General features: G+C 45.4%; 1 protein-coding gene across 5 annotated transcripts in view; it reads left to right on the forward strand.

The window, feature by feature from the left end:
- The window catches only part of FMNL2 (formin like 2), a 78,998-nt gene that overhangs the window by 10,606 nt on the left and 45,916 nt on the right, over positions 1-22,476 (forward strand). For all 5 annotated transcript variants that reach the window (XM_085312970.1, XM_085312973.1, XM_085312971.1 and 2 more), the window contains exons 2-5: positions 3,256-3,336; positions 7,437-7,513; positions 10,859-10,942; positions 12,774-12,926. In XM_085312970.1, coding sequence (XP_085169096.1) covers positions 3,256-3,336; positions 7,437-7,513; positions 10,859-10,942; positions 12,774-12,926 — 395 coding nt within the window. The remainder of the gene's footprint in view (positions 1-3,255; positions 3,337-7,436; positions 7,514-10,858; positions 10,943-12,773; positions 12,927-22,476) is intronic.

Below are 22,476 nucleotides of genomic sequence, written 5' to 3' on the forward strand. Positions count from 1 at the left end.
AAGCTGCAGTGCAGACGGTGGGCATGCGGCGCCTTTTGGGGTGTGCTTTCTGCTCCGCTGCATCAGCTCCTGACTGGACTCAAAGACCAACATCTACTTCTAAAGGCAGGTACTTGAGCTCAGGTGTGTTGTATCAGCTCAGAAGCTTACAGAAGCTTACATCAAAAACTTGGACATGTGAAGAAATTTGTATTTCCTGAACTTCAGTAGGGAAAAAAGAAAAACACCAAATTCYGGGACACTCAGTTTGGCCCTTGAATCTAAGAGAAGTTGCATGAGAAAGAAATCCCATTATAAACAAACAAAGAAATGTCTGTTATCTGTCTTAAAAAATTCTAGCCTGGGGCTGGTGGACCAAAGGGTAGATTTTTAGTCCATTTTTTCTTTCCTACCATGATGAATTACTTTTTTTACAGTGAGCAGCAAGATAAWAACAGGAACAACTTTTGGTGTTTAGACAGTATATTCTGGTAAGTGGGCAGTAATCTACTATTCATTAGGAAATAACTTTTAGATAATGTAGTCAAAATTGCATCCTGACCTAATAAATGGAGGTTTCAAATATCAGTTATAAAATGCAAAGCTGTAACATCAGGAGATAATTGTTATGAGATCCTTCCCCAAGGGAAGGGGCAGAATAGTTTTAAATTCYTCCAAGCTAAAAATAGTATCAGGACTTTGGTAATGCTCTTAACAGGTCTGGACACAGCATATTTCTCTCAGAATAACTCGTGTTTTACAGCATTTTTACAGAAGAAATTTCAGACTGGCTATGCAACTGGTAAAAGAGCAAGCAAAAACCAAGCAGCTCTCAAAGTACAAACCCCACAGACCTTAGGTTTATCACTGACATCCCGCATTAGATTCTGAGTGTGGTTGGTCCTGAGTCTGGGATTACAGATTTGCTAAGTGGCCTCCTATAAGCTACAATGTCCCAATGACTTTGGGTTATTCATTGGAAAATCCTTCACTGAGAACTGAGTCTCAAGCTCAGATAAGAATTTCTTATCACCAGGACAGCAGGTGAGGGAAATAGGGAAGCTTCTAGTCAAGGTGCAAAAATAGTCAGAATTAGTCAAAGGAACCGATTTCGGATGTATATTTAAGAGTGTATATTAACACCTTTTCCCCAAGTATAACTGTTATCAGTGAGGAGTCTTCCAGCCCCAGCTGGACTATCTACCAAGACTTTGCAGGCAGATGCTTTAGCTGGGAGGCTGCTGGCAGAGAGCAGAAATTAGGAAAGCAGATATGGTCATAGGTAATGAGATCCTTTGCACGGGTAGAGCCCATGATTGGGGGTAACCCATCTTCCCCCATGTCACTGAGTCTCGTAAGACTTCACAGAGCCAAGGGGAAGGAGAGCTAGCTGGCAGCTCACAGAGCTTTCGCCAGTGCGACGGGACAGGGYGCCTGGTTCAAAATTTACATAGTAACTTTAATGTTGGCTTCAGTAGTATTTTTTGGTTCACTTTCCTCAGTGATGGAGATCCATCAGCTCTGCCAGCCCTCGTGTGACCTCGTTGGCCCAGAAGAAAGCCCTCCCCAAGCTGACGAGAGCTGGTGGTAGCTCAGAAACAGCAGTCCGACCAGCTGTAGCAGGTCAGGCAGTGTATGGGCCAGCAGAGCACCCTTGCAGCTGGACTGATGTAACTGGAGATCAGTGTTTCTTTAAAAAAAGACCGGCAGTGTTTTCTGCTTCATTTGTTAGACATCTGCCTCAGTTTTCAGTATACCCCCCATTCAAGTGATTTTGGCAAAAAATGGGGCAGGAATCTAATCTGAGGCATGATAAGTGTCTTAGTRCACAAGTCTCGTGTTGACACAGATAGCACGGTGTTGTAATTGAGCGGTGTGTATTTAATRCCTATTTACGTAGAATAAACAAGCATAGTTCTGGGGACATGGCAACGCTGTGTGATTTTGTAATCAATTTGAAAACGAGAGGGGACCGTCAGAGAGCGTAGTTCAGGCTGTAGGAGATGAGCAAGCCAGTGATGTTGCGCAGCCCATCTCCTCTTCCTTGTCTCTGAAGTACTGAAGCTGGAATTTGACAGCAGGTTGGTGGAACCCAACAAGTAGTCTCCTTCCTTCCTTTTTAGGAAGGAATATGCATTAATTTCTTGTAGTCCTTGTGCTCAGAGAAGGTGTACACACTCATTTGTACCCAATTTGTCATTGCATATCACTGTGAGAGCAGGTTTCTCAAGGCGAAATGTTCATCCTCCCCTGTGCTGAAGACACTCTTGGGCAGTGGGTGCGTAGGCAACAAAACYTCTGCAGTGTTGCGGCCCAGTGAGCTGGCCAGCCTCGTGTGTGTGGTGCCTTTGAGGTAGAGACTGAGCACCCAGCCAYCACGTGCGTGTGGAGCTCCACCACGATGAGCCTCTTGCCTGCTGCTGCTGTTGTGGAGGTGCCTGTGTTGGGGCGCTGCAGTCAGTTTGGCGTACATGGGAAACGAGTGCTCTTTCCCTGTTGGAGAAGGCTATTGCCTCAGCTAGGAATCACCTCCGAGTGCTTTCTGAAGAGATCCATATGGCAAAGTCAAGTGCAGTTTCTGGGTTACTTTCTGGATTTGGTGTTTTTTTTCCAGGCCACTTGCTATTGTCCCTGTTGCATGTGTTTTGTGCGCATGCTATGCTTGTGCATAAATACCTGCTCACACTTGTGGTTCCCTATCCATTTGGTCTTACAATCCAATTTCTCATCATGGGGTTAAAATACTGCTTAGAGACTTTATCATTCATTTTTTGAAAACTGAACAATGAAATAATGTAGCTTCTTACATAAGGAGAGACATAAGTTCAGTATATTCAGTGTGTTTTTAGGCTTATTCCAAATGATAAAAAAGTGTCTCAGCTTTTGTGGTTATATCTTTCAAGCAGACATAGACATACRTTCTCTCTTGTAACATGTCTCTCTCCTCTCAGTACTCCTAGCTAACAGGAACCCTATTATTTCAGACATGTATCTTTACGTGTGCAATTAAACTTTAGAATTTTAATTGAATATGTATCTTTATGCATCCTGTATAAATATGCAGCATTTCATAAACTCAGACGATGCATGTAAATGTATTTTATTTGCATATATAATACRTATTTGTAGATTATTTATTTATAAGTATATATATATTAATTTATATTATGCCTTTATACTGTGCAAATATATGTGTGCGCATATTTTATATGTACAAATAAGTAAATGTAGAATGTGTTTTAAAATGGCTGATACTTATTCTTACGTTCTTTGCAGGAAAGATTTCAAGTGAAGAATCCTCCACATACATATATCCAAAAACTAAAGGGCTATCTTGATCCTGCTGTGACCAGGAAGGTGAGAAGTGTTCTGTTGACTTTCATATGTCTCTCTCTGCTTCACTAGTGTGGTCCTGGATCCAGTTTCTGCCTCCCCTTGTTTAAAAGGCCCTACAGAGGTCTCTAAGAAAGGTCTCTGAGATGTAACAAAACACAGAGAGAAGCAAAGAGAAATTTGAAAGACATTGCAGCTCAGTAAGCAAGGAAAACAGATGTTGCAAAGAAAAGGAGCATCTGATAAATGGAACAAATTGTTTTGATGACTTTAGGTTCAATAAATAGTCTAACAGCTATCACAGTTCTGCCCTAGGCCTTGCTCTCCAGTGCTGGGGCAGTGCTGGCAGCAAATAAAACTTGTGACACTTTGATGGCACATTTATCACCCTTGTGAAAAGGATGTTGAAGTTTTGGGTCCTTTCTTCTGAGTATTCATTCACATGACAAAATTCAGTTCAACTGGCACTAGTTTACCATCTCACTTGCAGTCTCATCAGAGTTTTCGAGGTTGTGAAGTAAAGATGTAACCTGGGCTGTAACTATATTGCAGGGCCTCATCTGTACTTCTGAACATTACTTTGTCTAAAATTGTCTGTTAATCACTCACAAAACACTCAGGCACATACTGTTTGTCTTTTGGACCAATGCCTCTTTGTCTGGTGAGGTAGTGGGTAAAAGCTGACTGGAGCATCCCAACACTTTTGAGAGTTTGCAGGCAAGATTTTGTTAGTGCTGATAGTTGTCTGTGGCACTCCGCACTACTTCTGAGGAAAGATAARGTCTCGTGCCACAGATGTGTTGCTGAGGAGATGCAATGAGCCTGTGGGTGTACTCCTGGCATGCAGAAGTAAATGCAGAAATAGCAAAAGCCTAGGAAAGGAGGAAAGCATTTGCTGTGTGCTCAGACAGGAGGCCAGTCAGCTGAAGCTCACCGTTGGCTGCAGAAAACCTTGACTTCCAGTGYGAGCCAGGCTAAGAGTTTGCCTGCGTCACCTTATTGCAGGAGGGGCGTTTGGGGCAAATGCAATTGCCTGGCTGTGGAGTGGTTCTCCTACGCTGACGTGGAGGTGCCATGGGGTTTCTGCTGGATGCACTGGCACGATGCTCTCTTCTGGTCTGTGGATGCTGATGGCTTTGAGTCTCCACTGAGTGTCCTGAAGGCAGGCTGGGCCAGGGCAGAGCAACCCTGCTGAGAAGCAAGATGCAGAACCTCCCTAAACGTGGCTTCTGTACCAAGGCTGGCTGTTTATGGCTGGGCCTGATACTTCTTCTGCTTTGGGTGTACAGTGAAGGCTGAGTATTAGCCTCCAGAATTTCAGAATAGCGGCAAATTTACATCCTAGTTAGAGTTACCATCACTGAACCTTTGGTATTTAACTACTTGGGATATCAGCTCATATCCTGTGTTGATAGTTTTAGTAGTCTTAAAAAACAGAAGAAAAAAGAGGCCATGAGACACAGCAGTTCCTGTCATTGAGTACTTCTCTGTTTCGGGCTGAATAATCACTGCTTTGTTTCACCATACAATCAGCCGAGATGGGTGTCCTGCAGTAAAATACGGATCCTGACAGATTGCTTCAAGCCTTGGGCCAGCTCTGTACTGCAGTAGAGGTGCACCTCTGTTCCTGGGGAAACACAAGAGGCATACACTAGGTATCCTTTGCTTTGGGTTGGCCTCCGTTAGCTCATGTCTTCAAGGCTGTAGTAATGTCTTCTAACAGTGCTTCTCTTGTTATAAACTGTGACAAGTAGGAAACCATTCTTTAAATTTGCCTGTAGCTGATTATAGTTTTAAAAAATGCTGAACAGGAGTCTTTTGTGTTTTTCTCCTGAAGGATTTTTGAAATTCATTTGCTGTTTGGCTTTGCTCTGTGGTTAGTCTGCAGGCACACATTGAAGCCTTTCTTATGCTTGTACTTCTATAAGGACTCCCATGACAAATGACAAAACTAAAGTAGCCTAAAAATAACTCCATTGAGTTCCTCTCTTTTGTTATGTTCTGTATCACCAGCAGTCTTTCCTCAGTCTAGGCTGCAAATTGGAAAGATTTACAAATGGGCTTCTGCATGGTGGCATGATATTGCGGGGAGAGCTCATATTACCAGAATTACTACTGTAATTGTGGTTGTGTCAGTATTTTCGCTGATAATCCCCAGGATGGCCAGGAGAAGGTAGTTCCAAATGTGCTGTGAAATGTGTCTTTGGGGTTGTAATTGGGTTCCTAATGGTTCTTCCCCAGAAAACAATTACTTTTCATCTGAGCTGAATTTCCAAGCAGGAAAATCAAAGTGTTAAAATTATACATTTTAAAAGAAATTGCAGTTTGATGGCTTCTACAGTTCAGGAAAGCACAGAAGTACTTCATTGCTTTTTGCATTGGTTGCAAAAAGCAGCCTAGCTAGGGATCAGGATCATGCAGTGGGACACCTGGGAACATGCTGCCTGTTTCTGTTGCACCTTCCTACCCCAAACTCCTGTCTTTGCCTCTTGCTACATCAATATTTTGCCTTTACTTCTAAATCAGTACGGTTTTGTATTGCTTGGAGTTATATTGTATAAACTCTCTGGGGAGACAAGGCATTGCATTTTCGTACTCTGAGCTAATTAACTGAGGTCCAGTAAAAACGTATGTCTGATCTCAACTAAACTAGCTACTTGAAAGTAAAAATTAATAGTGCCTTGTGTCTAGTAGGATTTTACAGTGAGATATCTATTTCATCTGCAAATAGTTTTCTGAACTGAAGATACAGCCTTACCTCGAGTAAGCTGGTAAAGCAGTGTTCCTAAATAACATGACAAAATCCTTGTGAAAACAAGGCCATTGATAACTTCCACATGAGTAAGCAAGACAAGGTAAATCCTACACTTTCTTATCATCATCAACTGAATAAATCAGCTGAATCAAAGAAAATTTTAAACTGCCAAATGACCACACTGATTTTATTGTAGTTCACTGCTGTTGTGCAGTAAGACCAAACCCCTTTTTCCTTAGTGTTCAGAACATAATTCTGCTTGCAGCAGCATCACTGGTGTCCTAAACAGTTACAAACCATTTCCAAATATGTCAAATCTTTGTGTGTGACTTCTGATGACCAATTAGTTAGCTGTTAAATGCAGCAGTTCCAATATGGTTATTGTTGTCCATCCACTGCTGCTTTCATTTAGCTTGTCCACGAATGACAACTTACCAAAACAGTTGCTCCAGAATAATTTATCCAAATGGATTAAGCTAAATCAGAGCTTTTTTATTCTGTGATCAGGCTGTTTTGGTACATTTCCAAGCACAGAGGGCATTAAACAGGAGAGAAGACGATGGTCTTTCTCCAGCTGGGAGWAGCTTAAAGAGGAGGAGTCCCTGGCTCTTAGTGACTGCCTGGACACCAAAGGTGTCCTGCTGACAGTGCTTTTGTAGYGAGTGAAGAGGAGCCTGCTTTACTAGAATTCAGATGTGCAGGTGTGCGTCTGGGGGTCTTATGCCATTACCAAGGCCTGCTTTGAACCATGGAGTAATGTGGGGCGCTCTCACCATTTCATAGTGATGTTTTGCCAGGTAGCTCTTTCTTCTCCTGTACGGTGACAACATGAAACACCRTCTTCTTTCTATGATGTTGCAGCCCACTATTTTTCTTCTAACTTTCTTCATGCCCTCCTCTTAGTTTCTAATTTTGCAGATACAATTTTGTACTTACAAGTTATTAAAGCATGCAGCTGGTAGCACTTGGTTAGTCCATTATTGACTTGCACCCACAAATTTGGTAATTATACATAAATTCTGGCAAATATTTTGTTGCAAGTATAAAGTCACAAAAAGCAAAATTACAGGAYATAGATGAGAATCTGATCTGAACGCCATATTCTCTGCAAAGAGTTTGATCCTAAAGCAAAGCTTGTGTTGTAAAGAAATGTATATTTATCTACAAAATTTTGATTTTCTTAATCCTGGAAACTCAAAATGTACCTTGGAACAGAAGTTATTTTTCTGAGTRTGCTTTTGTTGACTGTCTGACTATTGCTGTTGCATTCCTGAGTATTTACCTTAATATTTTATTTAGTCAGATTCTGATATTTTCAATAGCATCACGTGAGTACTAATGTTATTTTTGTCTGCTTACTGAATTATAGAAATTCAGAAGACGAGTCCAAGAATCAACTCAAGTACTCCGAGAACTGGAAATTTCTTTAAGAACAAATCACATCGGGTAAGAACTTTTGATGACCTCTGCTCTTAGATCTTTACATCTACCGCTGATTATCTTTGAGAAATTTTCTCTTTGTGTGATAAGTAATGATCCAGCCTGACTGATCGTAAAGACGGTAGGGCTCTGTTAAGGGATAGCTGTCATCTCTAGAGAATTCAGCTTTAATCCTTCCATGACAGGGCCAGTCCACATCCGTATGAAGTCTGTGAAAAGACTGCAGTCAACTTCTGCCTCCTCTAAGTAAGGCAGAGGGGGAGTGAGAATCTTTGGGTCTAGAATGATAATAGTATTGCAGCTATAATATGTATATATAAAAACATGCTGCACTATAGCTTTAACGTGATATAATTGCATGAAGCTCTGGCTGTAAATAATTTTACCAGTATTTTACTTTCACAAACTAGAAAACAACTTGTCAAACAGCAGAAGAAAAACAATCACCAGAGATGGTGGTTCAAGTTAAGCATGTCACCTGCAAAGGTGTCTTTAACGTGTTATTTTGTGATCTTAGTGTGTGTCCAGCTAAATTGCATCAATTTTACAGGAAGCTGTTCTTATTTTAAGGAAACAGAAACATTTTAAACTATGAATAGAACAGTAGTGTTCTTCCTCACCACCAGTATTCTGCCTTACTGGTGCTTTAGAAAATCTCTGCTTACTGGTGTCACAACTACATGGTAGATGGAGAAAGCACATTTCCAGAGGGACCAGGCTGGCAAGGTAAAATAGCTGCAGCACAGCTGCATGAACGGACTATAGCCCTGCACCTTGCTGCACTGATAGGGGGAGGCCTTTGATTGCTCTCTGGATACTGAGTTTTCAGGAACACTAAAACTGTTTGCTACAACTTTCATAGGATGATACAGCAAAACACCAGTATTCATCCCAACAGGAAGCCATATTATTATTGGAAACCTCTTCAGTACAGTATTAGCAATGTGTCTGTAAGTGCTGCCATTCCCCAGGGCGACTGGGACTGTTACCGAAAACCATATTGCTCCAGGGAGCAGTATGTCCACAGCACGGTGCTGCTGCTTCCCAGAGACTAAACACAGCAAGCAGCAGGCTGAGATGCGTGTGTTCAACGCAGGATGTCACTCCTGGCGCTGAGACCAGCCACTGCGAGGAATGGTGGTCAATGCCTGCCTGAGACTTCCGCGTGGAGTTGAGTTGGCTTTCTGAAACGTGGCAATGGRGGGTCAGAGCAACACCAAGTTTCTCACATGCCATGGGCAGAGCAGTGTGGGTCAGGCTGCATCTGCAGGACTAAGCCAGCATGTTGAGCCCGCAGTCGAAGCCGCTGGCCTCAGCCCAGGCCACAGCGGCAAGGAATGGTTTGGTTCCATGGAGCTGTCAGCACTTCATTAGTCTACAGCTTTGGAGACTGGCACTCGGCTCCCAGTAGTGCTCTCAGGTGACAACATGCACGAAAACCATGGGCAGRGGAAGACCCCACTGTGGCGTATGCTTGCGTGGCTCTGCCGCGTGTCCCRGTGTAGTGGGCCGGAGAGCTCCCTGCGCTCTGTCGTTTGCCCTTGGGTCCCTTGTCTTTCTGCTCATGTCTAAAATGGAATCACCTGGCCGTGAGCCAACTGTGCCAGTGAAGGCCAAATTTACCCTATCTGAAGGGAGTTCCTTAGAAAAAGAGATGTCTGAAACTGAGCGTTTCCTCTCTTCTGAGCTGCATGACTGACAGTTTGGACAAACCTCTCTCTGCCTTAAACGCAGGCACGAGCTGGTCGGCGCTTTGCCGTGCTCCAGGACCGACGGCCTTTAGCGCGGGTGGCCTGATCTCCAGGGTAGGACGGGCCCTTCCGAGGTGTTCCCCAGGCCTCAGTTAGATCAAAGAGTTTAAGTTGTCCGAATCCCTGGATGAGAGCGAGCGGCGAGACCCTGTGCCGACACCCACCAGCTAGATGTCTCCAGACCACGCTAAGCATTGATTTCTYAGGTGCATAGTTCAAAGTCCTACCTGGTAAGCAGTAAATAATAATGAATCTTAACGTGCATCCCAAGGGCTCATGGCGAGGCTGGAAGAGACAAGGAAGATCCTAATGCATTGCCTGTGCGTTCGTGCATGAATTCTTGGCATGCTCTTCCCCGTAAAGCTTGAAAACAGTTTGAGGAAGAATTGTTTCCATTAGCTGGCTGCAGAGTTGGATCCAGGCGTACACCCCGCCGAGGGCTGGAGCCTTTTGGTGCTGTCAGAGGCGTCGGCGTCTGAGCGGGCGAGCTGAGCCGGCCCTTCCCGCGCCCGGGTGAGGCAGCGACGGCAGTGCACGCTGGCGAGCCGCGGGGCGACCGCTGCTTCTCGCGCTCGCAGAAGCGAGGCGCTGCGTCGGCCTCCCCGGCACGCTCGCGCGGTCCCGCTCGGCGCGTGTCGCTCCACCCTGCTCTCCCCTCTGCTCTCTGGACCCGGCTGAGGGCACAGGCACCGCCGCGGCGTCCGCCGCGCGTTTCCCCGTCGCTCTGCGGATGCATGCGAGGCACCGCTTCGAGACACTTCAGCCCCGGGACACAGCAAACATCTGCAACAGCCTCCTCCCACCCCCYGGCTCTGGCTCCCGCTTCGTTTTGCCTCGTTTCCTAACGCACAGGATTTCCCGCTGGAGACGGAGGGCGTTGAGTGTGACACGCTGCAGGCTTGTGATGGCTTGCAGGCACTCGGAAGGAACTGAGGGGGTACAAAGCCCGTGTCTGTTTATTTTGTTCACTTGGATGAAAGACATGTTTCAAAATAAATGTTGTAAAAATGCCAGGTTGTTTATTTTAGTATGTAAATAGCGAAAGATTTAAAGCCTGAAGGCTAGAATAACTCAAAGTTAGTAAGTTTGACTCTGCCAAGAGTAAAAGATACATAGCTACAAGGCACCAAAGGCAGAGCGGGCGACCCTGGAGCCGCAGCTCCCTCGCTGACTCCTCGCTCGTCCCCGTGGCACTGAACCTGCCCCGGTGACGTCCCTGCGCCTCCGCCGGTGCCTGGGGGAGAGCCGGGCCGGCGCTCTGCCCGGGCGCCCTGCTCTCCGCACAGCTTGCGTTTGCCCAGCTGCACTGATTTTCAAATGTAACATGGTATTTTAAGTCTTCAAAAACTTTGGAAAAAATAGGCTTTTCTGAATTGCAGATTATTTTACATTTGAAAGTCCTTTAAATAAATAGAATATATATATATATTTTATGATTCCTTTATTCCTGAGTGAGCAAGAACGCCTTTTGCTCAATAGCGCTGCCTTTCCTACAATGGAAGTGTCTCTAGTCCTGACAAAGAATCCAGTAACAGCGCAAACCCAGTAACACTCTGATGCCTAATGGTTTCTCTCTGATGTCTGATGGTTTTCCTGACAGGTGGGTCAGGGAGTTCTTGAATGAAGAAAACAAGGGCCTGGATGTTCTCGTGGAATATTTGTCATTTGCACAGTATGCAGTCACGTAAGTAAGCCATGGCTTGTACTCGCTGAGCTTGCAAGGCAGAACAAAATTGCTCGTGTCTATGTAGACTGAGAGCGTGAAGTACGAGGCCAGCTGCTCTGCCTTTCTGGTAGAGGAGCTGTCCTGCTAGATACAGTGTTATGCCCATACCAGAACCAGAGAAAAGAGTAAAGCTAGTCCAAAACTACTGGATCACGACATGTTGTAGAGGAAAAAAGCCTGTGTTTAAGCCTTGAGATCATTTATATTCAGGGCTGTACTGCCATATTTCTAGCTTTGATAGTTTCTGACTGTCCTAGAGGTACAGTGCAAAAAAATAAAAAAAATAAAATCAGCAGATGTGTTGAAACAAGCAGATGACTTCCTTAGAAGTAGATGGGCAATTAGTGCCCCTTTTCTAAGGCTCTTCTTTAATTGGTTTCCATCAGATTCCAATTTTTTCTATTCTTCTCCTCATGTTTATCAGTTTATAATAGGTAATATTTTCCTAAATCGTAATTAATATTTGTCATTTGTGAGAGACATTTTTGTGGATATGTAAACTGATATTCAAGCATTCTTTCCAACCACAGTGATTTATAATGCTGGGAGGCCATGTTCAAAGCAGCACACACACATTAGCTACTTTTCACAATACTCGTGGCAAGCAAAGGTGTTATCATCATGTCCAGTAGATGCACTACGAGATAAGCATATGAATTTCAAGGTCATTTTGCAAGTCAGGGCAAAGATGTAAAACAGGCAATGGCAATTCTGACTTCTAGTCAGCTTGGAATCAGGCTCAGTCATTTAGGTAATAAATCTCTAATTTTTTCCAACAAATTTGGAAAAAAATCAACTTTCAGTAATTATTATATCTCAAAGTTTGAAATAGGTGTTGAACTGAGGATCTGTTTTTGTATATCCACAAGATTTCACTTCAGCATGCTGTAGCAATGGATTTTTTTTATAAAATTGAATGAAAAGAAGTGGTTGGTTAAAGATACTACTGTAGTTGGGAACTCAAGCTGAGTAGAGTGGGTATTTTATTTTTAGAAAAGATGCAATCAAATGTATGTATACCATTGCATAGAAACAAGATTTTTAGTGGGATTGTTATAAAATTAATGAAGGAAAATTACATGTTTAAGAAATGTTACTAACACTGGAAAAATTGTGCACAGCAGAAAGATATGTTTGTATAAAGACTTTTTTCCTAAAATTATATAAGTGTATGGAAGTTAGCTTGCTGGGTTTTTTTCTTTCTAACATGGTAAACATGAGTAATAACCTCAAAAATTGTACAGGGAACAAGCAATTTTTGCTTGAAATAGCAGTACAACAAGTTAGAGATCGAATTCTATAATGGCTTTAGTAATATTTTACATATGCTTAGAGATGAGCTTGGGCCAACGAGCCGGTATGAAGGGTCAGTCACATATTGATGGAGGCAGCTGAATTAGTACTTGCACCGTGTGCTGATTTATTAAAATAAAATGGAGGCAGCTTTAAGCATTCTCTCTGTTCCTTCAAGGTAGTTCTGTTCATCAGCGTATTGGCCAATGTTGTGTTTATTTTACATAGAAGTCGAATAATACATAGCTGTTTGATTCTTCTGAAATTCTATGCTTTTGTGGTTAGTTTCTGCCTTTGTCAAGGTCCAAATTTGCTGTAAAATGTCTTTGAGGCTAGCAGTGAATTGCAGCTGGAGGGAAATCAGTTTGCATTGCTTTCTTCCTTTCTTTTTGTAGTCTTTTGGGACCCAGTAAATCTGCAGATGTTTAACAGGAAGGAAAATCCTATGTACATCTATTCTATGTAACTCTGCTTTGGAACTTCTTTTTCCTTTCAGTTTTGACTTTGAAAGTTTGGAGAACAATGTGGAAAACTCAATGGACAAATCCAAACCTTGGAGCCGATCTATTGAAGACCTGCACAGAGGAAGTAATTTACCCTCACCGGTTGGCAATAGCATCTCCCGCTCTGGCAGACACTCCACTTTACGGTAAGGCCTTTGAATCAGGCAATAGGTGCCGTACAAACCGTGAGTGTCTGAGTRAGGAGAATCAGTATGGTTTTCCGGTTACAATTTTTTCACCTTCCCTCTTTTTACAGTATGGACTTTACATACACAGGACAATTTTGAGGTGGAAAGGAGGGCAAAGGTAGTAACATAGGGAACAATATGCAGTGGTTGAGGGTATTAAAAGAATAATAGGGCCTCTCTTCCCAACAGCAAGATGACTTAAGGAGGCACATACATTTCCTTCACGTAAAATGTGGCTTGCACAGAAGAAACGATCACTCTCCTCCAAAGAGTATCTCAACAGTATTTTCATGAGCCCAGCCATGCCGGAGCTCCAGTCTGGTGTTTCTCTTTTAGCAGCACTTTCCTTCCATGATGCTGTGAACAAGAATTGTTTTTTAAAAAAGGCCACTTCATTCTTCAGACCTGCTGTCGGTTGTAGCCCCAGCCCAGGCTTTACTGTGAAGTCTCTCTTTTCAAATACTGGAGTTTTTTATTTTAGGTTGTTAAAAAAGGCATGATCAGTTCCCAAGACTGAATGTGGTCAGCTCTTCTATAGGCCTTCACATTCCTTAGATACTTCCTCATTATTATAAAACATACTAAGCAGCATCTTTAGGCTACCAATACAGTTACTTAGGAACACAGCTCAGAACGTCAGATGGAATTCGCTCATATGTCTTTTCATTTTTTTGGCTTTTGTGGGGTTTTATTGCATAACACTGTGAGAGGTAAAGAAGACCTACAAGATAGAGCCTGTGAGAACTTGTAAATTTTTGCTACATCTTTCAGTAGAGGTTCAGTTTTGGTTTGTGAGTCAGTGCTAGTGTTAGCTTTTAGTTCATGTTCAGTGTTCATCAATAAACAGATGCAATCCATCTACAGCTTGAGTTATAATGGATCTGATATCAAGATGATTTAATTCAAGGTCATCAGGGACAAAGTGGACAGGAGGAGGCAGRCATGCAGTTCTGGCAAAAAGAAATAGATGGTGGAGTGCAAAATCGGTTGACTAGTTTTATTTTTTACATATTGCAAAAGTTTGGTGGCTTTGGCTTTTGATTTTCTTTGAACTTCAGTTATTATGACAGAGACATGGTAGAGTCTTGTGGCCATAGGAGGATGTCTGGTCCTGTTCTTTGTCTTTTGGAAGGCAAGTTTGTGATTACTTATACCAGGAACGCATAAGTCAGGTATACATTACGTCTCTTACATTTTTTCTCTTCCTTTCCTTACATCCTTCCTCCTTTTCCATGTATCCCCCTTTTTTCCTTATCTTTTGTTATTCCCATTTCAATGTCTCCTTCTGTGCATCCTTCTTTTCCACCCCTCTTTCAAACACACTTCTCCAATTCTCTTTCACATCCTTCCCCTCTCTACTTTCATCTACCTTTCATGGACCATCAGATTGGTTTCTCTGCCTGAACAGCTTCAGTCCAAACGCCGCCAGAGCTGCTTTTCACTCAACTGCCTCTGGAGCGGCTTCCCTTTGCGCTCTGCTGATGAGGCTTCAAGCCGGAAAATCTCGTAAGTCACAGGTGTAAGGCAGCGCACAGCAGGCGCTGTGCGGTGCATGGGAACGTCGCATCTCGCCCCGTGGGAGCTCCCCATGCATTATAATATGATAATCATACGTCTCGGGTAAAGCAACAACCTGAATATCAGTGGGGGTTTCCAGCCTCTAAAATGTCTGATTATCACATTATAACTTCAAAGTTTAGTTTGCTTCCATTGAGCGGGATTTGCTAAAAGCCAAAAAAAAAAAAAAAAGAGAAGTGTCTTGCTTTGAAATAAGGTGTTATTTTTCTTTATCATATTGTAAGTAGTGTTTAAGGTTTATATCTAAGACACAGAGACTTAATCATTGTCTCATCTTTTTTATTATGATAGAAATATTGCTCTAACTTTGGTCCAGAAAACTGCTTGCTTTGTTCTTAAACTGATGGGGAGTTTGATCTGAGTGAAGACCTCTGAGTTTGGTTACACTTATCTAATGCACGTCCAGTATTAGTACAGAAATATAATGGAGTACAATGCTTGTGTTTCTAGTTCCCCTCCTAAACCTTGCCCGATGTCTACAGAACTGTCTTTATATCAGGGGAGTTTGGACAGAAGCTGTCCAACCCTTACGTGGAATTAGCATTTTAGGGAAATTAACTGTTGAAGCCTCTTTGATTTGTATCTCTTAAAGCAAAAAGTTTTCTGTTTTGAAATATGTGTATTTTTTTTCTGTGGATGGGAGATATGTCTATTAAAAAACTTAAAAGGTAAAAAGTATACCAGAAGTTTTTTGGAGGTGAGTTTTCAGTATCTTCTTTAATTAGAAGATACTGATGTACTGAAATGGAAGCTTTTCCTGAGAACAAGCCTAATTCTCATTAAGTAAGTGTGTCGGATGGCATTTCTGGTCCCAGTCGGAAAGGCCAAGCTCCATAGCTGGGTAGACAATATGTCTGGGATGTCCTGAGACCCGGGACCTTTTTACAGTTCCTCTTTACAGAAGTTCTTCTTCTTTCTGTACTAAAAAGACCATGAAAATGGAGATAAAGAAACAAGGAAAAGAGTCTGACAGTTTTAACGGGGTAGTTTAAACCCAAGGAGCCAGACTCATCCCTCCGATGCCTTGATGGTGTGAAAAGTGTGAGTGGGTTTGGCCTGGACTCCTTTTCAGTAAAAGAGCAAAAAGGTCTGGGGAGATTTGTCCAGCTGAAGGGCAAGTGCTAAGTTATTATTCTACCTATAATATTATCTATAATCTCTGTTTATCTATAAAAACCCAATCAGATCCACTAGAGCTTTGTAGCAAAACATGTAATGGCTCACTTGGGTGCCGGCAGGGGCGCGGGACAGAGCAGGGCCCGGGTGGCCGTTGCCACGACTTAGCGGCTGTGGCCCSTCTCCAGGTGTTTGCTGTCCACCGTCCCTCTCTCTTCACTCTCTGCATCTTTGGAAGTTCTTGGTTTTGTTTTTTGTGTAAAACACACATGCACACTAAAATCTCAACATTTCTTTTAGGTGGAAAAATGTTTCTTGACAGCTCTAATACTTGTTTTTCTCAGTTTTGGTGTCTATACCAGTGTCACAATACTGGTTCTTCAGCCGCCGCGTTCAGCGACTGTCCAACCTGCCCAGTCTTCACGAGCTCTTACAGGCCCAGTTCATGCTCATGCGTGGTGTACCTGTTTAGTTATTTTAAAATGAGGAGCAAATAAGAACAAAATAATATGAGGAAGTGCAAGCAGGGTCGTACTGGCAAAATGTGCAGCTGCAGTGCCGTGAGCAGTTCCMGTTGCTCCCAGGCAGGCCAAGCCTTCCCCCCCAGTGACACTGCCATGTGCTCCATCGGTCTGCTTATCTTTGTGCCTAAGGCCATCCATTTTCAGACTGTGGTTTTAGCTGACTTTTGGTGGCTCTTCTGCGCCGTGTTAAGCTCTGCCAGGTCCAGGCTCGGTGGTGTTTCTGTGCAGAAGAGGCCCAGGGACGTGGGAGGCAAGCACAAAATGAGGGCGGGAGGAAGACTGGGGATAAGTCTTTGGAGATTTTATTGCTGTGTTTTGAGGAAGAACATTACTTTCATTTGAGAGTCATACTCTCTTTTCAGATAAATATTAATGCATACTTTGTAATGTCCCAAGCCATTAGAAATTCCCTTTCTTCTGAACTGAGTCAGTTACTTCAGTTTTCAAGTGGGTTAATCTCATAAAAAATACATTTCTTTCTTAAAATCTACAGAATCAATAATGAGAGAGCAATTCAGGCTAATGAATCTTAATCCATAAATGGACTTTGAATACATTCAAAAATTGGATTTAAAATTTGCCCTGCTTTTCATACTGTAATGATTTAGCTTGGCCTTCACCATTAGTGCATTCACTGTTCGGGGACCGGCTGACTTCAGGATCATGGGTTTTCATYAGATRTTTGCTAATTTAGCAGCGGTTATCKTCAGAGCAGCCATTTGTGACCCTTTTGGTTCTCGTGAAAAGCCGCGGCCGTGCAGACCTYGGCCGTGCATCCGTGCTGCAGCCGTCTCCCGCGCGGATGCGGCGGCTCGGCTGGCGCAGCTCTGCTCTGCGTGCTGCTCCGCGGGCCGGGGCGCCGCGGGGAGCAGCCGCTGGGACGCCGGGCGCGGGGACGCTCCTGCCTGCCTCTCGGGCACCCAGCCTGGCAGCAGCGGGACGTGGGGGGCAGTGCGGCGGGGCGAGACCTCGGGAGGAGAAGTGGTGCTGAGAAGGGAAATGCCGGGAARGGGCAGGGAGCAAACGCGTTGGCGCTCCGGGGTTTTTCCAGTATGGTGTGGCAGGTCCATTAGCCCGTCCTGAGCGCTCCCACCACGTGTATCTGTGTCCAGAGTCACACACGGGCTGTGCGGCCTCCAAGGAGGGAGGGAAGACCAAGATAGACTGTTTTGCTTTTTTCTTTCTCTTTTTTAAACAGCAAAGCAATCTCCTCAGCTTTAGGGATTAGTAATTTGCCCAGATTCTTTCAGAGGAAGACGAAAACAAGAGGCTGACAGACATTGTTTTTCTTTGCTTTGTGTTTGCAGCTTAAAAACAGCTCGAATTTCTCTTCTGCTTCCCTCTTTCTTACCCTTGTTTAAAGCGACAGAATGGAGAGACTTTCCGAGGCCACGGCTCCCTGTTCTGCCTCGCTCACGGCAGACGGTTATGCCTTGGCTTGAGCACTGGTTACACCTCCGTGGTCACAGCGCTCACRAGGGCCAGCGTGGGGTGAGACAGGCGGCCCTGCCCTCCCCGGGCCTCGTCCCCTGCTGAGTGGTGGCAGCTCCGTGCCCCCGAGTCTGGCAAACCCACCCGTGGAGCCAGCTCTGATAGGCAACTGGACAAATCCAAGGTCTGTTTGTAGGAAAACGCAAGACCTTCCCCCTCCCCCCTCCCCCAAAGTCCTTCTCTGCCGTTAGAATAACATTCATAATACAAACCAGCACCACCTCCAAACCAACCACTACAAAGCTGCATAAATTTAGTCACCAAAACTCCAAACCTAAGTCAAAAGCAGGAATCCTGCCCCGGCTGGGAGAATGCCGAAGAGGCGGTGAAGTCCTCGCTGGGCTGTGCTCTGCTCTTGGCGCTCTTACTGTGAGCGAGTCGGTGTGGACAGGTGAAGGCAGGAACACCTTTAGCAGACAGCAAGAGGAGAGCAATAGGAGACAGCAACCAAAACCAGGGTTGTGCAATAATACAGTGCGTTAGCACCGCTTCGCCATCGTGCTTGGGCACRTGTCCTCGTTGTAAGCATAGAAGTCCCCCCATTGACATCAGCRGGGCTGGCAGGAGTTTGTGCTGAGGTTTGTGCTCACCTACCTTGGTGGAAGTTACCTCACTTTCCTTGTAAGCTTTAAGTATCCCAGTTTGTTGCATAGGTGTCTCAGTTATCCACATGTGGATCTTTAGCAGCTGAGGGTACTGCTTCTCGCCAGGAGACTCTCTCACCTCTTGGGTTTTCTAGCTCTCGGTGTACAAGGTGCTGCCTAAGTGGGACATGCTCAGCGTTTTCAGCAGTCCTGGCTGATAGCGTTAACAAAGTGACATGGATGTGGAGACAGAAGTAGTTTTTCAAAATTGCTTTCGTCAGGCTTGAGAGACAGCTGAGGTGGGAAAACGTCTTTTTTCACCTTTGTGTACGAGGCTGGTGGATGAAAGAGCAGCCCGATCTCCCGAGAGTCGTGGCAGCACCTTTACAAGCACCAGCTAAGGAACTTGCCAACAGATGGAATAAAAATTATGAACTAGTTGTTCTTGAACAGAAAAGTACTTCTGTTAAATCAGGATGAGGAGAACAACCTTAAATTGTACTGTATATTTCWGCACAGATTTAACCTTACTTTTAACTGCTGCTGTTTTTTGCCATGCGGGCGCAGTGGAACAGCTTTGGAAAGGCTGGTTCCTGCACACAGGCGCAGAGCTGCAGAGCACCTACCCCATGGGACAACCCCTAACCCACCCCCAGCCTCTGATAGCAGGAAAATATTATAAGCTGCAGGAACTTGCTCATGGTCAGGTTTTCAGTTTCTTCTTTTTTCAAAACTAAGGTTTTATAGTTCTTTAAAGGAGGGGCAAAGGAAATGTAAGAGGAACCATCTGACTTCAATTACTAGAATAAATACACTTGYAGTGACATAATCTTTGACCTGCAGCGGAGAGGAAATCAAAACCAACAATTCATCCAGATGCTGAGCTCAGTCTAATGTTTAGTAACAAGAAATGAAACAAAAGCAAAGGAAGATCATCCACCCTGGTTTGGCTCACGTCTTGTAAAGGGAGGCGTTAGAGCTGCTGCCAGTCTGTCCTTTCTTTAGGAGGGAAATAAATAACATCAGGAGTTGTTGCAARTACCACTAATACAGAAGAAACATCTTGATCTTAGTTCCAGTGTGCAGAACCGTTGTAAAAGAGTACAAAAACCTCCATCAGTTCACGGCATTCACGTCTGTGTGAAAGAATTTGCATCCGTCAAAGGGAGCCTGTCTAAGCGTGGGGCAGAGTCCCGTGTGCGCTGGCAGGGCTTCCTGGGCACGCAGCGCTCGGCTGCGCGGCCTCCGCTGCCTTCTCGGCCTCTCGGGAGCTCGCGTCGACGAGAGCTCGGGAGCGGGAGAGCGCGCGCCGCTGCGCAGGGGACGGGGGAGGCAGGAGCAGCGGCCCGGGGCGCAGGCGGGCCTGGGCAGAGCCGCGGAGCCCCACGGAGGGAGCCTCGGTGGGGGCTGGCAAGGGGGTCCGGTAGGCAGCTCTGGCGTTTCCGTGGCCGGTTCTGAGTACGGGAAGGCGCGAAGTGGACATCTCCGCTCTTCTAAACAGCGCTTCGGCTGTCCGCGGGACAGCTAGCGCCAAATGTGATGCCTGCGGCCGAGTTCCTGTGGAGCTTCTCCGTGTCCTCAGGAGGTGAATATCAAACGTATCTGTGAGTCCACCCCGTTTTGGTCCCCACGTTGCCCTCTRATGCCAGGGTTTGGTTAGGTGTCTGCAAAGCTGTACCCGTAATTAGAGGTGTAGATGGGAATGTTTCGCAGCGCAGGGAGGCTGCTTTCCAGGTAGTCTGTGGATGGGTGCCAGGCTGACCTGATTTCCAGGAGAAGAGGGTACTCCAGAGTCCTGCTGACCTGCAAAATAGCCCTGCTCCCAGCTTCTCATTCCCCTTGCTCCCCAAGCAGATGGAAATCCCAATTTTTGCCTGTGTTTTCATCTTTTATTAGTTTTACGAATCTTGSTCCTGTGTGTTACAGCTGACAAGGATCTGTAGATGTTTAAGGGCATTCTGAAATGTAAGGAGTTGATGTATCAGACACCAAAGAAGCTTTTTCTTCCATCCATGGCATGATATAGAGTCTAGCTACTCTGCTGGTTAAAATTGTAGGGAAAATATTATATTCCGTCTTCAGCAGTCTGAAACTGAGGTTATTTACATGCAATGTTTTAAGCCATGAGACTGTCGGGGGAGCCTGCGTGCTTGGGTTGGCCTRTCCCACGCACAGGGTGCCTCCGACTGAAGGCCTGACTATAATATCTGAATTATTTCTGCACTTCCCTGTGCGCGTTGGAGGCAACATCCCATGAACTCCTCCCTCTGAGGCGCCCGAGGTTTCCCGCGCGCGTGCTGGGAAGGTCGGTGCTCTGCGGGAAGCCCGGAGGGCCGGGCCGGGGCAGGGTGGCTGCGCTCCCGCCGGCGCGCGGCATCCCCGCCGCCGCGGCATCCCCGCCGCCGCGGCATCCCCGGGCTTCCAGGACACGCAACCACAGGCCGGGGGACTCGGCCGTGCCTGCTGCCGCGCTCAGCCGGCTTAGGAGAGGGGGGAAGCATAACGAAGCGGTGCCTGGGAAGCAGGCGTTTTAGCAGGACGCGGGGGCACGCCGCGTGCTCTCCGGGCACGGGTGTCGCCTCTCGGCCTGAGCGGCAGCCGCGCTGCCCGGCTCGGCAGGGAGCGGCTGGGAGGAGGGAGAGGCCCTGCACCGCGGGGCGGCCGGTAGATCGTGCCTTCCTGCACCTGCGCACTCCCGCGTGCGGGTCCTCTCCGCTCGGAGAGAGCTAGAGAGTCTGGAGAAAACAGGTCTGCTGTTACTCCTTCGTGTGCTTATCACTAATCTTTCTTCTTATTAATAATGATAATTAATGCTAATTGCTATGATTTTAAAAACTATGCTTTTCTTAAARCCAAGTGAGTAGCACAAATTAGATGAGTAACTGCACAGTAACATCAGCAATAAATGGGGCAGTTCCCCAAATATAGAGAGGAAAAAAATTGGAGGAAAACAGTGGGAGCTGTGGCCACTGTAGAGCCTTTTGCATTTGGAGCCGACAGACTAAGTGGAATCTGTGCATGTCACTTAGAAACAAATACATTGAGCTGCAGCACTTGCCACAAATGATATTTCTGAAAGAAAAATACTGCCTTTGGGAATGCTCAGACATTTGCAAGCTAACGAGTTAGACAGTTAAAGAAATGTTCCTAGTTCATCGTGACACAAAGTAGAGCAGTTTAGCTTAAACTAGGAAGGATATTCTTCATTTGGTTGTAAAATAGGTGGAGATATGCAACTTTGGATTGGCCATGTGGTTATTCTTTGTACTATTTCATAAGTATCATCTGAAAATAATATGGGTGTAAGACAGACCGTTTGTGATAAAACCAAAGCCTTATCTGACTTTGGCTCTTAACAGATGCTTAACGTAAGAGCGTAAGAGCGAGGCAGATACGCAAAGATCTTTCTCCTGGCACACATGCCTGCTTCCAGCTGCCTGTGGATTTACTCATCTAGCGATGGACAGTATCTTGTATTTAGCAGTCTGTGATGGATTTTCCCCTGTGACTCTGCGTGGGTGCTCCGGGGCCAGTGCCAGCGTTTGGCATCCGTGGCATTCCCCGGTGCCGAGCTCGGGTCCGTGGTGGCCTTCCTGAAGAAGGGAAGATCCGGCCTGGCTTTGAGCCTGTCGCCCGGCAGCTGTATTTGGTGCGGCGCGGTTGCCGTGGTATGCGAAGGAGTGACGGCTCGTTCCCCGTTCCCTCCGTCCGTGCCGCCGTCTTTGCGCGGATTGCTGCGGCGGTTCTCCCTSCTGCCTGCTTACCGGGCTGCGAACCCGCAGTCGCCTTGTCTCTCTGGAAGCTATTCCGTTCCTCAAGCCTCCTYCTTACCTGCTTTGGAAGAGGTTTGTAGTTGAGTTTTGAGTCACACTGGGTGCCGGTATTGATTAATTGTACRTAAGTATGGTAATTACAGCACAGGGTCCTGTAGTCTGGAAGCTTTTTCCCCTGCAGTTGTTTTCATGTAATAAATTTAAAAATAAGCATCTGCCCTTGTGCGTTGTCCAGGTTGCACAAGTGACGCCACCTGACTGGTGACGGTGTTGACGGGGGGTCAAGTCTCACCTGTGAACGGCTCTTTGCTCCCCACGGGAGCGGTATCTCGGGGAGAACTGAAACGCGGTTTTCATCTAACGCGCCGTGGAAACGGCAGATTTAGATTACTCTTTGGACTTATTCCACGTACTTATTTAATTAATTCTAGGCTGATTTACC

This window comes from Rhea americana, unplaced genomic scaffold, assembly GCF_003343005.1.
Source record: "Rhea americana isolate MKP2758 unplaced genomic scaffold, rheAme1 scaffold_372, whole genome shotgun sequence".
In the NCBI taxonomy this organism is placed as follows: Eukaryota; Metazoa; Chordata; class Aves; order Rheiformes; family Rheidae; genus Rhea; species Rhea americana.